At 43.9% G+C, this 14720-nt stretch overlaps 1 protein-coding gene across 9 annotated transcripts in view; it reads right to left on the reverse strand.

The window, feature by feature from the left end:
• Positions 1 to 14720, reverse strand: part of SNX25 (sorting nexin 25) — a 111621-nt gene that overhangs the window by 40786 nt on the left and 56115 nt on the right. For all 9 annotated transcript variants that reach the window (XR_008616049.1, XR_008616051.1, XR_008616050.1 and 6 more), the window contains exon 6: positions 9477 to 9547. Coding sequence is in view for 6 of the 9 variants with exons in the window: in XM_055080800.1 (XP_054936775.1) it covers positions 9477 to 9547 (71 nt within the window). In the remaining 3 variants the exon portion in view is untranslated. The remainder of the gene's footprint in view (positions 1 to 9476; positions 9548 to 14720) is intronic.

Consider the following 14720-nt stretch of genomic DNA (forward strand, 5'->3'; position numbering starts at 1 on the left):
GCCCTCGGGCCCGCAAGGCAGGTAGGGATGGGGCTGTGCTGGATGTTGGGGAAGGAACCGCAGGCTCTGGACGCTGCCGCCCGCAGAGCCTCAGGGCTGGTCAGAGGGAAACCCTGGCAAGCGCCGTGCAGCAATGGCCTGGGGTGTTCTGCCATAAATTAGAAACCGTGTCAAATTACTGCAATGCCAGGAAGTCAGATCACAGAGCATTAGAAAGGACTCTGACAAGTCCGCTAGAGTCTACAGAGTAGCTCCTTCTTTCAGGGAGGGACATCTTTACATCCCAAATCAGATGAGAAATATTATTTTAAAAAAATAATTCCTGGGCTTCCCTGGTGGCGCAGCGGTTGAGAGTCCGCCTGCCGATGCAGGAGACGTGGGTTCGAGCCCTGGTCCGGGAAGATCCCACATGCCGCGGAGTGGCTGGGCCCGTGAGCCATGGCCGCTGAGCCTGTGCGTCCGGAGCCTGTGCTCCGCGACAAGAGAGGCCACGACAGTGAGAGGCCCGCGCACCGCAATGAAGAGAGGCCCCCGCTCGCCGCAGCTAGAGAAAGCCCTCGCACAGAAGCGAAGACCCAACACAGCCCAAAAAATAAATAAATACATAAATTTTTTTTTTTAATAATAATTCCTAATGGAAATCATTATGGTTCTCATCAACAAGTAACTGTGTGTATGTACATACTCAATATAGTCTGAAGTTCTTCTACACTTCTGCTTGACACATTCAGTTCCAAAACTCTTTACTTACACTCTAAACAAGATACACACAATGTTGCCAACACCTCCCAATCTATACTATGAGCACGTCACCCCCAAGAGTGCAGTATTTATATACGGCAGTTTCTATCAGACTCAAATCAACATTATGTCCCTCTCTGCAGTCAGCTGAATAAATACTACTCTTGAATCACTTTACTCTTTTTTCTTCTTTAACTATTCATTTAATGTTTCTGTATCATTAGTCAGAAGTCTTGTTAATTTGCAGGGTCTGTTTGTCCACAGAGGATCCTTTATTTCCTACAGCTTGTGTGTTTTGTTTTGTTTTTTAATATTTATTGGAGTATAGTTGATTTACAACGTTGTGTGTTAGTTTCAGGTATACAGCAAAGTGAAATCAGTCATACGTATACATATATCCACCCTTTTTCTTTAGATTCCTTTCCCATATAGGCCATTACAGAGTACTGAGTAGAGTTCCCTGTGCTGTACAGCAGGTTCCTAATTAGTTATCACTTTAACTATTCTTGATAACATTTCAGGATCCAGAACAGCAGTGGGGTGGGGGAAAGCTTTAAAGGGAGCTGAAATACTGGGCTCATTCACATCCAACTGCAGGGAAAATGTAGCATATGTTCCATTACTACTAGAATTCCTACACTTGGCCAGTATCTTAGTTCGGGCAACTATAACCAAATACCACAGATCGCCTGGCTATAAACAACAGAAATGTATTTCTCACAGTCTGGAGACTGGGAATCCAAGATTAGGGTGCCACCACAGTTGAGTCCTGGTGAAGGCCCTCTTGTCGGTGGCAGACTGCCACCTTCTTGCTGTGTCCTCACACGATGGGAGAGGCTGGGGATCTCTCTGCAGCCTCTTTTATAAGTCACCAAGTCCATTCATGAGGGCTCCACTGTCACGACTTAAGCACCTCCCAAAGGCCTCACCTCCTAATATCATCAAGTTCGGATGTTAGGATTTCAACGAAAGGATTCTGGGGGAACACGATTATTGAGACCCTAGCAGCCAGCTAATTTTACCAGACCACTTCTCAACTATCTGGGCTGTTCTAATTGTAAATAAAAAGCTAGAGTTGGGCACTAAAATGCAAATGCGAACAGATCACTGGCTCTACAGTAGCGGTTCTCACGGTGTGGTTACTGGATAAGCAACACCAGCGTCTCTGGGGAACCTGTGAGGAATGCAAACTTTCAGGGCCCACTCAGAGCCACAGAATCCCAGACTTTGGGGCCCAGAAACCTGCATCTTAACAAGCCCTCCAGGTGATTCTGACACACACTATAGTTTGAGAATGACTGGTCTCCAGGGTTAAGCCCAAACTTCTCAGGACAGCTCACAAGGCCCTTTAGGATCGGCCCCTGTCTTCCCAAGGCTCATCTCTCCATTACATCCCAAGCACCTGCACAGTGTCTCAGCTGACATAACCCACATACAAACGCACACGTGGCAGCAGCCACCCGACAAGCCCAAAGGCGATGAGAGCCACTCAATCTTTCTGACTCAACTCTGCTACCCTTAAGAGAGCGCCTTTCTTGAGCTCTGGCCCAGGTAGAGCTGACACTCCACACATATGTGCCACTACTCAATCCTGAACCTGCAACACTCACTGAATTTATCAAATTGTACTGTGATTTTGTTTGTGTATCCACCTGTCTCCTCACCGGACTATGATCTCCTGAAGGTCGGGGACAGTTCCATGCATTGCACAGCTGTGCCTCATACATAATGGCACTCGAAAGATGTTTGCTGAGTGACTGAAGACCTACTTCTGGTGATTAAGATATCCTTCAGAGTCCTTTCTCTACTGACGCGAAGGGTCCTATGAACTCAGGTGGTCTTTCATCTACCCAGTATCAGCGGGGGGCGGGGGGAGGTGTTGTGAACAAAGCCGAGAAATTCAAGATAAAATATGAAGGATAAGTAGGAGTTAACTAGGCAGAGTGATACTGAGTGTAGGGCAGCATTCCAAGAAGAAGAAACAGAACGTGCCAAGAAAATGAGGCGGGAGGAATTGGGGTGAGTTGAGGAAACAGAAAAGTGAGTGTGGCTGGAGTTCGGAGGGAGGGGGTGGACTGGCAGAGATGAGGCTGAAGATAGAGACGGGGCCAGAGCAAGCAGGACCTTGTAGGTTTCACATCGGAGGGTTGTTAGTCTAAGAACAGTGGGAAGACAATGAAAAGTAAGCATGGGGGTGGCATGATGAAGATCTGTATTTTTTAAAAATCACTCTGGCTTCAGTATGAAAAATAAATTGAATGGGGGCAGGAGTGGATACAAGGAAACCAATTAGGGAGCTACGGCCTTAGTTCGAGAGAGACGGGTGGTGGAAAACGGTGGTGCAGAGAAAGAGCCGAGTTGAGATATATTTAGGAGGTCAGTCTGTGGGACGATAATGGACTAGATATAGTGGATGATGGAGAAGGAATGAACAAGGAGGACTCCTGGGTTTCTGACTTACTCGGATGGATGGCAATGCCACTCACAGAGACAAGAGACTACAGGAGATGACCAGTTACGTGGGACCTGATCTGGACCTTTTCATTTGGAGGTGTCTTTCGATATCCAAATGAAAATGTGCAGTAAACAGTAGGTAAGTAGAAAAGCAGAGAACAGAGGTTTTGTAGATAGAAATTTGTAAAGTCATCAGCGTACAGATAAAGGAAAGACTGACCAAAGAACACAGAGCAGTGCTACCCAAGGAAACTTTGGTGATGAAGGAAATGTTCCACGCTATCCAATACGGTAGCCACACATGGTTACTGAACACTTGAAACGTAACTGGAGTGACTGAGGAACAAAATTTTACATTTTTATTTACTTTCAGTTAATTTAAATAGCCACATATGCTAATGGTTACTATATTGGACAGCACAGGTATAAAATAATGAGAGTTAGAAACAAATCCCGAGGAATTCCAACATCTAAAAGCTGAATAGAGACGAATAAGCAAGCAGAAAAACAAAACAAACAACTAGAATGACAGAGTGTTAGCCAGGGCAGGTGAAAGCTCAGGAAGACAGCAGTCACCAATGTCACATGCTGCCAAATAGTCAAAGATGAAGATGGAAAAATGTCCACTGAAACTAGCTAGTTGGACTTACTAAACCTCCCAAATTCCATCACCAACAAGAAGTTGATGTGATTAGCGGGTAAAATTCAGGCCTCAGTCAATATGTTTGGCCAGCATGAATGATAAAATAAGGTCAGAGGCAAGAAAATTTTGTGAGCAGACTTAAAACTTCTGAGACCAAGTGCTTCAAATTGTTTAATATCTATGAATTTGCTCTAAGAACCTCCTTCTCTAATCATACCTAATTTTCTTGCCCATAGGACAAGGATCTGAGTTAGATGGTCTCAAAACTTTTTTATTTTTATGATTATTTACATTCCCTAGAATTGTATCAGCAGTTAAACTAGCTGAGGCGTTGTAAAGACTTTTAAAATCACTCGATACCTTATTTCTTAAAAAGATCAAAATACCGTAAGAAAAAAGCCATCAAGAAAAGAATCAAACTGAAATTTCTACATTGTTAAAGAGAGGAACTTGCTCTTCATTTAAGATAAACTAATCTACTATGAACCTGAAACATGTGCAGAGTTTTGTGTGAATTTGCTGGAGTCTGTTGACGCTCAGAAGCCTTATTTGAACCTTCCTGTGTATATAAAGTAAAGTGGTCCCCCCCCCGCCCCCGCGACCCTACTCTATCATCCTGAGAAAAGTCAATGCAGAGTCAGCTGGTTAATTCCTTACAGTTTCAGAGGAAACACAATCAGGTAATTTCTCCCCACTTGTTATACAGCATTTTTTCCTCTGAACCCTCAAAATATTTTCACAATTGCATACCATTTCTTAATCATCAACAATTATAGTTGGAAAAGACCTGCCTGAAACATATTTATATGTAGCAACAAAATTATACTTTAGCATATATATACTATTTTCATAAATAAAGTTCCCATCTCTAGTTTGAATCCTAAGTATTCTTAGTATCTTCCATCTGGTCATTCTTTTTTTTTAAACTTCTTCAGTTTCCCACTCACAAAGAGGACATGGAAGTAAGGAGAAACAACACTGGAAACGAAATTGCTTACAACCTCACACACAACCTGGCAGCATCATTACACTGTCACTCTGAGCACAGCCCGATTTTCCAGGTTTAAGGAAACAGTGCAGACAGGTGCAGCTGGCGACGAGAGGTTAACACACAGACTGAGGCTTTTCCCGGATTCTCCGCCCGATGATATTTTCACTAGATCGCACTATCCTCAAAAAACAACAAAGCGATTCTATTTGAGGGGAGCCTTTTAATGGTAAAAAATCAAAGTTTCTGTAGTGCCTTTTACAGGGAGGAAAAAACACACACACACAAAAACATTTGTCTGGAAATAAATTACAGATTAATTTGAGAAAGAATTAGATAGAGTAACTTTTTATGTGACAGCTGTACATCAAAACTCCAAAGGTCACAGAGAAATAAGAACTTTTTCCAATAATAATATGTTACTGGACATTTTATTAAAAGAAAAAGGACAATGGGGAATGTTCAGTTTGACCTTCCTTTTTATTAAAAAAAAAAAAATACCTGCACTTAAATTATAACAACCTAATTCTTTTAAATTGAAACCACCTACACATGAACTTTAAGAGTGAGACAGCAGATGGTATTATTTATGAGGGAAGTCACTTCAGACTCTTAACACATTATCCCTCCCTAACAACGGGCTGTGCAAAGATACACAGAACTAGGAGACGATTAACTATTACCTCCATGTTGTCACTTCCAAGCACTTCTCCTCAGGGTTGCTCTCTCCCCACAGCGTGAATCCCAGCTTAGAAACGCCGGATGGGCACTTCTCCACCCTCCTGTCGTCCCAGGTCCACAACGCCCAGGAGGTGAGCTCTCTCACCCCTGACCCAGACCCCTACACATCCCCTGACTCTTTGAGTGTCTTCACTGAGAAACCCTTTATGATCACCAAGAGCAGGCAACCTGAAGACTGAGGAAACTGAGGCCTAGACAAGTGAAGGACGTGCCCAGGTCTCACTGGGAAGCTGGCAAGAGAACCAAGGCCTCCTAAACTCCAGCTCCCGCACTTTTTCTTCTGCACCCAAACCTCATCTCACCAAGCTGAAGCAGCGGGACCTCACGGGAACGGCAGCAGACTAGGAGCTGGGACCTCAGACGTAAGCTCTGGACAGCCACGTCCTCACCTGTAAAGGCAGCAGGCGGTACCAGTGCCATAATGTCCCACCATCTGATCCCTCTCCACATCCAATTAGTTACCAACTAGGCTGTCTTTCCTTTATAACCTTCCTTATCAATCCCTTCCTTTTCACCACCATTATCTACACCCTAGATTGCTATACTTCATTCCTGGACACTGCGTCACCCTCTGTCTTTTATTTTAGCCACTCTAGTGGGTGTGAAGTGGTATCTCATATTAGGTTTCCTTTGCATTTTCCTAATGTCTAATGAGGTAGGGCATGTTTTCATGTGCTCATTAGCCATTTGTATATCTTCTCTGGAGAAGTGCCTATGCAAATCCTTTGCCCATTACCCAACTGGGTTGTCTTTTGATTACTGAGTTGTATGAGTTCTTTATATATTCTGGATACAAGCGCTATATCATATACATGATTTGCAAATGCCTTCTCCTATTCTGAGGGTTGTCTTTTTACTTTCTTGCGGAAGACACAAATTTTTAACTTTAGATGAAATCCAATTTACCTTTTTTTGGTCACTTATACTTCCCCTCATTCTTATACAGACCCACACAGTTTGCTAGAATACTGATTCCATGAAACCTGTCTTTGTTCTGGACATGAAGACACACGGTAGCTGAAATCGCCTATATGGTTTTAGCTGCCCAACTTTTTTCTGAGATTTTACTTCTTAATCTAAACCCTATCACAGACTTAAAAGAGACTAATTTAGGAAAAGCTAACTACTGGTAACAGAATTAGCCCAAAAGAAGAGTAATGTGGCAAATCTTAATGTGGTTATAGAGCTCACTGAAAATAAATGCTTCTAGCATTTTCACGAAAGAGGAACTACAATGCTACCTCTTTTTTTCTTAATAAATTTATTTATTTATTTTTGGCTGCGTTGGTTCTTCAGTGCTGCGCACGGACTTTCTCTAGTTGTGGCGAGCGGGGGCTACTCTTCGTTGTTGTACGCAGGCTTCTCATTGCAGCGGCTTCTCTTGGTACAGAGCACGGGCTCTAGGTGCATGGGCTTCAGTAGTTGTGGCACACGGGCTCAGGAGTTGTGGTGCACGGGCTTAGTTGTTCCGTGGCATGTGGGATCTTCCCGGACCAGGGCTCAAACCCATGTCCCATGCATTGGCAGGCAGATTCTTAACCACTGCCCCACCAGGGAAGTCCCTACAATGCTATCTTGAACTTACCGGTTATAATGTTTCGGGTTGAACTGTGTCCCCCCAAAAGATACGTTTAAGTCCTAAACCCTGGTACCTGTGAATGTGACCTTACCTGGAAACAGGTCTTTGCAGATGTCCTGCCAAAGATGTACTGCTTGACTCTCATCTAAGAGCCAAGAAGCGAGACCTGAAACATATTCTTCCATCACTGCCCTGAAAAGAAACCAACCCTGCCGACACCTGGATCTCAGACTTTGAGACTCCAGAACCAAGAGAAAATGTTTCTCTTATTTAAACCACTCACTCTGCGGCACTCTGTCACACAGCCTTAGTAAACGAACACGATAACGCAAGATAAGAAAGGTGTCTCTGACTAAACTCACACAACAGGGAGGAGCACTGAGAGAAGCCGGACAATGGTGGCAACAAGAAATCCCTCTCTAGTAGTCTCCTTAAAATGTCTGTCAAACTGTCTAAAAACAAACTATCTTCTCTGCAGGAACAATGAGGAAAAGGAGAGGAGCAGAGCCTGTACTCTTGGAGGAATTAATCAGATCACGTCTCCTTTGCTCAAAAGCCTCCAAAGACTTCCTCATTCAGAGTAAAAGCTGAAGCCCCTATAGCGTAAGTAAGGCCCTTCAGGACAGGGTCTCCTGCCACCTTTGAACTCTGGCTTTCTCTCCCCGCCCCCCACCCCTCAAGCAAGTCTGCATGCTTCTGCCTCAGACTTTTGCACCTGTCCTTCCCCAGACCCCCTCGGGCCCCTAGGGCTTTGCTCACAGGTCCCCACCTGGGCGAGGTCTCCCCAGGTCACCCTATCCAAGTGCAAAGTCCTCCCCTTCCGGCTGAGCCAGCATTCCTTATCACCCCCCACCCACCCCGCCACAATTCAACAAGAAGGGAGAACTCGTTTTTTCCCCAAGGCACGTCTCACCGTCTGAAATGTTGTGCATTTTATTTGTTGATTGTCCGACTGCCTCCCAGCCTAGTTCAGGGACTCAGTGAACGCAGAGATTTCGCCATGTCCACTGCTGAATCATAATCACCTAGTCAGCGTTCAATAAACATTTTTTAATGAATGCATTTGCGCAATCTTCCTCACTGGGCTGAGATTAAGAGTAAGTGCCTCTTCAGAGTCTATACCCTCCTTTTTTTTTTTTTTTTTAAAAAAAAAAAAAAAAAAAAAAAAAAACATGGCTCCTACCTTCTGTCAGAGACTCAGAAAGACAAGTAAAAGTCCCCAAGCACCCCTCTGCCTCTGTGTGCTGATTAGAAACCTGGGCACAGGTTAGAGTCTCTGGCCCAAGTCTTCTTGTCCTTTCGGGACCCTCCACTCCCAGACAGGAACTTGAGGGGGCCTGGAGATTTCCGTGGGAAGTCTCGCCTACAAGGTAGTAGTGTCGGTGCCTGTCAGCTGGGAATCCTGACCTTCTCTGCCCTCCACAGAGTAACACGTCCTGCAACTGCATAAATGAAGCACCGGGCAAACTGTAGGGAGGTGGGAGCCAACTTCAGACCTTGATTATTCCTCAGTATCAAAGCCTGGATAACCAATTCTTTATTTGAAGAGAAATAAACAGGAAAAAATTATAGAACATGTATATGTATATTTTTAAATCTACAAGAGTAGAGGAGGAAAGACGTTCACAAGACAAACGTTTAACTAAAGGAGGGACTTTCCTGGCGGTCCAGTGGTTAAGAATCTGCCTTCCAATGCTGGGGACACGGGTTCAATCCCTGGTTGGGGAACTAAGATCCCACATGCCGAGGGACAACTAAGCCCACGTGCTCTGGAGCCCACGCACCACAAGCAGAAAGAAGCCCGCGTGCCGCAACGAAAGACCCCACATGCCGCGACTAAGACCCAATGCAGCCAAATAAACAAATAAATAAATATTTTTTAAAATAATAATAAATAAAAATATAAAGGAAAAGGTTAAGTAAATTATGAAACATCAACTCACAAGTCATTCAAATCACTATCAAGATTATGTTCCAATATAGAAATATCAATGAATATTAAGATTAAATTTTAATATGAGAAAAAATTATGAAACCATGTTTAGTTTAAAAACAGAACAGAAGCAATATGTACCCACTGACTTTAATATTCTAAAAATTATGACTACAGATGAATAAAGTTTATAAGGGAACACAGAACTACAAACAAAGATTTTTATTAGGATGAAATTACACTTACTTTCTCTTATGTTGTTACACCATTATTTAAACAAATCTGAAACATTTAAATGTATGCTCATACTTGTCAAAGCTCTGACAGGAGAGGGAAGGCTGGAGACAGACCTAGGACCTTTAGTATGTGTACGTGAAGAAAACAAACTGGTTCTTACCCTTGTGCCTCTTCAGCTGGGGGAAGCTGCTAATTGTAGTTGCTTGGATTATTTCCACTACAATTTGATACCTGAGTTTTAAAAAGAGAAAACAAGAAAAGATTGAATAGGAAAAAAGTACTATTTTCAGAGATGCGTTTAGACTGTATTTCTACTAATCAACTATAATACTGTGAATCCTGCCCAAGTATCATTAAAACCGCCCAACATGGATGAAGTCGTTGGTCCGGGCGCTGGGCCATGTGCTATTCATTTCTGAGACCGGAATGTAAGAGTTGTGAACGTGCTTCCCCCACTCCATTCCCTGTACAGACGCATTCCCACCTGGCCCCCCTCTGAAGAGGGAAACCTTGAGGTTATGATCAGCTCCTCCCTCTCCTCCACCCCCCACCTCTGCTCTCCTCCCCGCTACCAGTAACCAGAGCCTATTGATGCTACCTCCTAGGCCTACACTGTCCAATGAAGAGGCCATGAGCCACGTGGGCTACTTAAGTTAAACCACAATTTTAGTTCCTCAGTTGCACCAGCCGCATTTCAAGTGCTCAGCCACCTCATGGACCTCAAGGACCACAGTGGACAGTGCAAAGAGAACACTTCCATCACTGCAGCAAGTTCCACTGGATGGTACTGTCCTACACACTTCTCAAAGCTGTCCTCTCCCCTCCAGTCCTACTGCCACCATCTTCGTGATTTCCTGCATTACTCCTCACTTAGAAGAGCATTCCAGGCCAACAGATTCAAAACATCTGCAGTGGGACTCTGGTGTCAACAGTGTCTGAGCTCCCCAGGTCATTCTAATGCACAGAGAGAGTGGACAGCCACTGGAGCAGAACACCAGGCAGATGTACATGTGACTGAGGTCACCTCTGTGTGAGGAAGAAGAAAAGCTTCTATTTTTAGTGCCAAGTACAACCTAGAATTGTGGCTGTTTTGAGCATATTCAAGTCAGGTGAGTTATGAATCCAAGTTCTTAAGTGCTATTTAATTATTATTAAGTATTGCCCTAACCAAACTTATCTATCCTGAGTGTTTCTTAGCCCTTAATTATGTTGACTGATTAAGAATCTGCCTATAATAAAGCTATTTAACATTAACTCTTTATCTGAACACAAACTTTGCAGCATTCTAAGATTCAATGCTACATTTGGTTGGCTTTTAGAACACAAGATATGTTCTTTTGCTTTTCAACTAAAACCCAGATGACAGAGGTGAATTCATCTGTCACAGCTACTCATGGACACCTCACAAATTCACATCTCTTGATTTCTTCACTTGTGTAGTAAGAATATCGATGCCCGCGCTCACCACCTCAGAGCGCAGGCTGTCAGGGGCACTGCCGGAGGTCACCTGGAGACTGCGGCAGACTGCTGGCTGCCAACACCCTTCCTCTCTCTTTTCCCCACTAACTGGACCACATTTATTGGAGAAAGCAATGCACCCAGCTCAAAACGCTAACCTTCTCCCTAGCAGTTAGGGACAGCCATCTGATATAGTTCTAGTCTGTGAGATATGAGCAGAACTTGCCGGGAGGGGATTCCAGGAAGGTTTTTTAAAGGGGCAGACTCCATGGAAAAGCCCTTTCAGTCTTCTGTCCTTGTCCTTCCTCAATTTTCCTCCATGGAACAAGGATGCAGCTGGATGAAGGCACAGCAGCCATGAGGATGAAAGCCACGTGGCGACGGGAGAAGACAGGAGGATTTCAGGTGTCCAGTGACATCACTGAGCCATGATAACAGCCCCAGCCTGTCCATCTCAGGACATCTTGTTATTGAGGAGAATAAACCCCTAACTTGTTTAAGTAACTGTGCGTCGATACGTCTCATGGCCAAATGCCGTCTGACTGAGAGACAGCTCTCTGAAGTCTCCATTCATAGAGAAGTTACCTCCAGGCTGAATACACACTCAGGCGATGTTCTCCAAAAGGAGGCCTTGCTAGGACATTAATAATCAATAAAGTTGTCTGATGGAACTGCCTTCATTCCTCCATTAATGGTAAAACACAAAAGTAGCTTTTCACGTGATTTTTCCTGCCAGTTATGAAGAGATGAGGAAACAGCTTATAAGACGCATACACAAACCTGGAATCATCAAACACTCCTTAACCAAGTCTTTAATTTAACCTTGGACTTAGGTTCTATAAGCAGAAAGCACTGACTTTTCACTCAACTCCAACACATGTCACCCAACTCCAAACATATGCTTGTTACAGAAACTTCTACAAAGAAAAGCATGAGAATAATCTATGTGGTCAATATGTTTTCACTGAACAAACACTTTTTAAATCAGTTCCTAGTTTCAAGACACACTGAAATGAACAACACCAATATGGTATCTGCTTTCAGAAAGCTCTGGGGATATATCAGACTAAGGGGAAAACGCTCAGCCTATAATATTTGAAAGACTACATAAAAATAGATTTTAATGACACTGATTCTAAAATGCAAAATGGCATGTACACTTATGATTGCAGATACGTAAATATGTGGGTATATGAACCAGGGCTACAATGCAAAACAGAGATAAAAATGAAGGGCATCCGTATTAAAATGTTAGACTTATAAGTCATCTTAAAACTGTTGCCAAACTGCTTATCTATCTTAGCCAGTTCAAACAGACTTACCTTCTTTCCTGCACAGGAAGCTTTCCTTACCTCTCCATTTCTGCACCAGCCTCATCATCCTTCTATCCTTTAGGCTTGCAATCTCATCATCTTAGATATCTGCCCTCCCATAAATATGAATCTCAAAGTCCTTTGAATCTTTAAATAAGTTCCTCTCCTCCTCTTCCTCTTGTCACCACCCTATTTCAGGCGTTCTCACCCGTGGGTCAGCTGCATTAGCTAAACGGTCTGTCTCCTTGATGTCAAGCTTTCTATCTCCCACCCAGCCCCACTTCGAGCACCCCTGTCAAAACACCTTCCTCAAAGACCACTCTCAGCTCCTCGTCCCCCGCTCAACCCCTCCAGGGACCCCTGCAGAGGAGGAAGCCTCCACTCCAGCCTCCCACTCCCTCTGCACCTTGGCACTGGCCCCCTCACCCAACCCCCATATAAGCCTGGACTGAAGCCACGACCGTTTCCACACTGCTCTCCCCAGCCTGTAGTCACTTTCCAGGCTTTCGCTCATGCTGTTTCCTTCTGAAAACAATCTCCCTTCTTGCCCCCCTAATTAGATCTTACATATGCTATTTCTTCCCTCAAGTCATTCCCAATCCCCCTAATTCACATTAATATTTCTCCTGGCTGAAACCCTAAATTACTTCTGCTCTATAATAGTACCCATTTATCTACTATTTTATACTGTTATTTTAAAGAGTCACATTTCCACAAAGAATGTTGTGAACGAAGAAAACAGTGTGTCCAGTGTGTTCAGGGCTTCGCCCTTCTTTTTAAAATGGTCACACATCTGAGCCTAAGACAAAATTGTGGCTTTGTCTATAAAAAAAGATATGCTACCTTTTTTTTCTCTCCAACTAGATCATGAGCCTCTTGAAGATAGGGATTGAGTCTTGGATTCTCCAACCGAACCTACCTTGGCAGTAAATATTAATGAGTGCTAGGGACAGAATGTTTGTGTCCTCTGCAAAATTCATATGTGAAGCCTAATGCCCAGTGTGATGGTATTTGGAGGCGGGACCTTTGAAAGGTCATTAGGTCTCAAGGGTGGTACGTGTCCTTACAAAAGAGACCCCCCGCCAGAGAGCTCTCTCCACAGCGTGAGGGCAGAGCAAGAAGACTGCTGTCTATAAACCAGGAAGCGGGCCCTCACCAGAAATCCAATTTGCCTACCAGCACCTTGACCTTGGACTCCCCAGCCTCCAGAACTAGGAGAAATAACTGTTTGTTGTTTGAGCCTCCCATTCTATGGTATATTTGTGATAGCAGTCCAAACTGACCTATTAATGAGCTACATTAATAAGTGTTAACATCTGTAACACTTAACAGGCACACATAACATTCTGAACAATCTGTTCTTTCGATATTCTTAGTGATTCACACTCTGGGACAAACAGGTCATCAATGGTACTGAAGAAAATACACGCCATCTGAGAAAGAGGTAAAATGTTCAAACAAATCCATAAAATTATAAAGTAATACCACCTAACAGAGTCCTTTCATCAGGTACCTGATTAGATAATTTATAGCATCTCATTTAATCCTCACAAGGTGCTGTAATTAATCTCACATTACAGAGGAAGGGATTAGAGTTCAGGTGTATGAAGAAATCTATACAAGGTCTCACCGCTTTTAAGTACGAGAGCCAAAATTACAACCTAGGGCTTGATTCTGAAGCTCACGTTCTTAACCATTTTCTGGCTGCCCTAAAATTCAATATAGGTTAGTGTTTACCTTGTCTACGGCCCTTCAAAGCACATCAGCATGGCCAAGGTCAGACCATCTTTCCAGCCGTACTGCCTTCCATGTCCCTCTTGGATACATACCATTTTCTGGCCAAACCAGAGCAGGTGCAACACCCCAGACACAACGCAGCTCTTTCCTGCCTCCCAGCCTTTGCCCCCTTCTTCTCCCTCTCACACACAGCCTCCCCCGTCACCTGTTGAAGTCCTGTTCGCTCCCAAACACCCAGGCCTCGTAGATTCCTCTCGGCTACACGATGAAAGATTTGCTCCTACCCACGTCTTCAGCTGTTCACACTCTACTTCTGGCCTACCTTGCTTCATATTTTGCTATTTACACCCACAGGGGTCTCCTACACTGAACAAGGAACACCTTGATGGCGGGGAAAGAATCCAAAGATCCGCAAGCAATTCATCTTCACAAATACCAGGCCCTCCTCACACAGTGCTCTGTGCACAGGAGGCATCTGAAGATGATTACTGAATCTGTAGAATTCACTTTCACTTGATACCAAAAGGCAAAGTAGGAAATGAGAGACTTTCTCATTCTCAACAAAACCATGCAACACATGCATCCAAATGCTGGCCATCCTTGACAGCACAGGCTTCTTAGTCATCTGGGGGGTATTCGGGGGCACCCGGCACTCACCTGGCCTTCCTCCTCCAGAGGCGGACATGGCCTAGCTGGTGCCAAGTGCGGTTCAACCATCAGGAGGACTAATACTTGTCAACATGCTCTTGATCAGAAAAGCAGAGACTGTTAGTACGTTTTTCCAAAATGACGTCGTAAACTCAAGGTTTTTTTTTTTTGTTTTTTTTTTGTTTTTTTTTTTTGTTTTGTGGTACGCGGGCCTCTCACTGTTGTGGTCTATCCCGTTGCGGAGCACA

This window comes from Physeter macrocephalus, chromosome 20 (genome assembly GCF_002837175.3).
Source record: "Physeter macrocephalus isolate SW-GA chromosome 20, ASM283717v5, whole genome shotgun sequence".
Lineage (NCBI taxonomy): Eukaryota > Metazoa > Chordata > Mammalia > Artiodactyla > Physeteridae > Physeter > Physeter macrocephalus.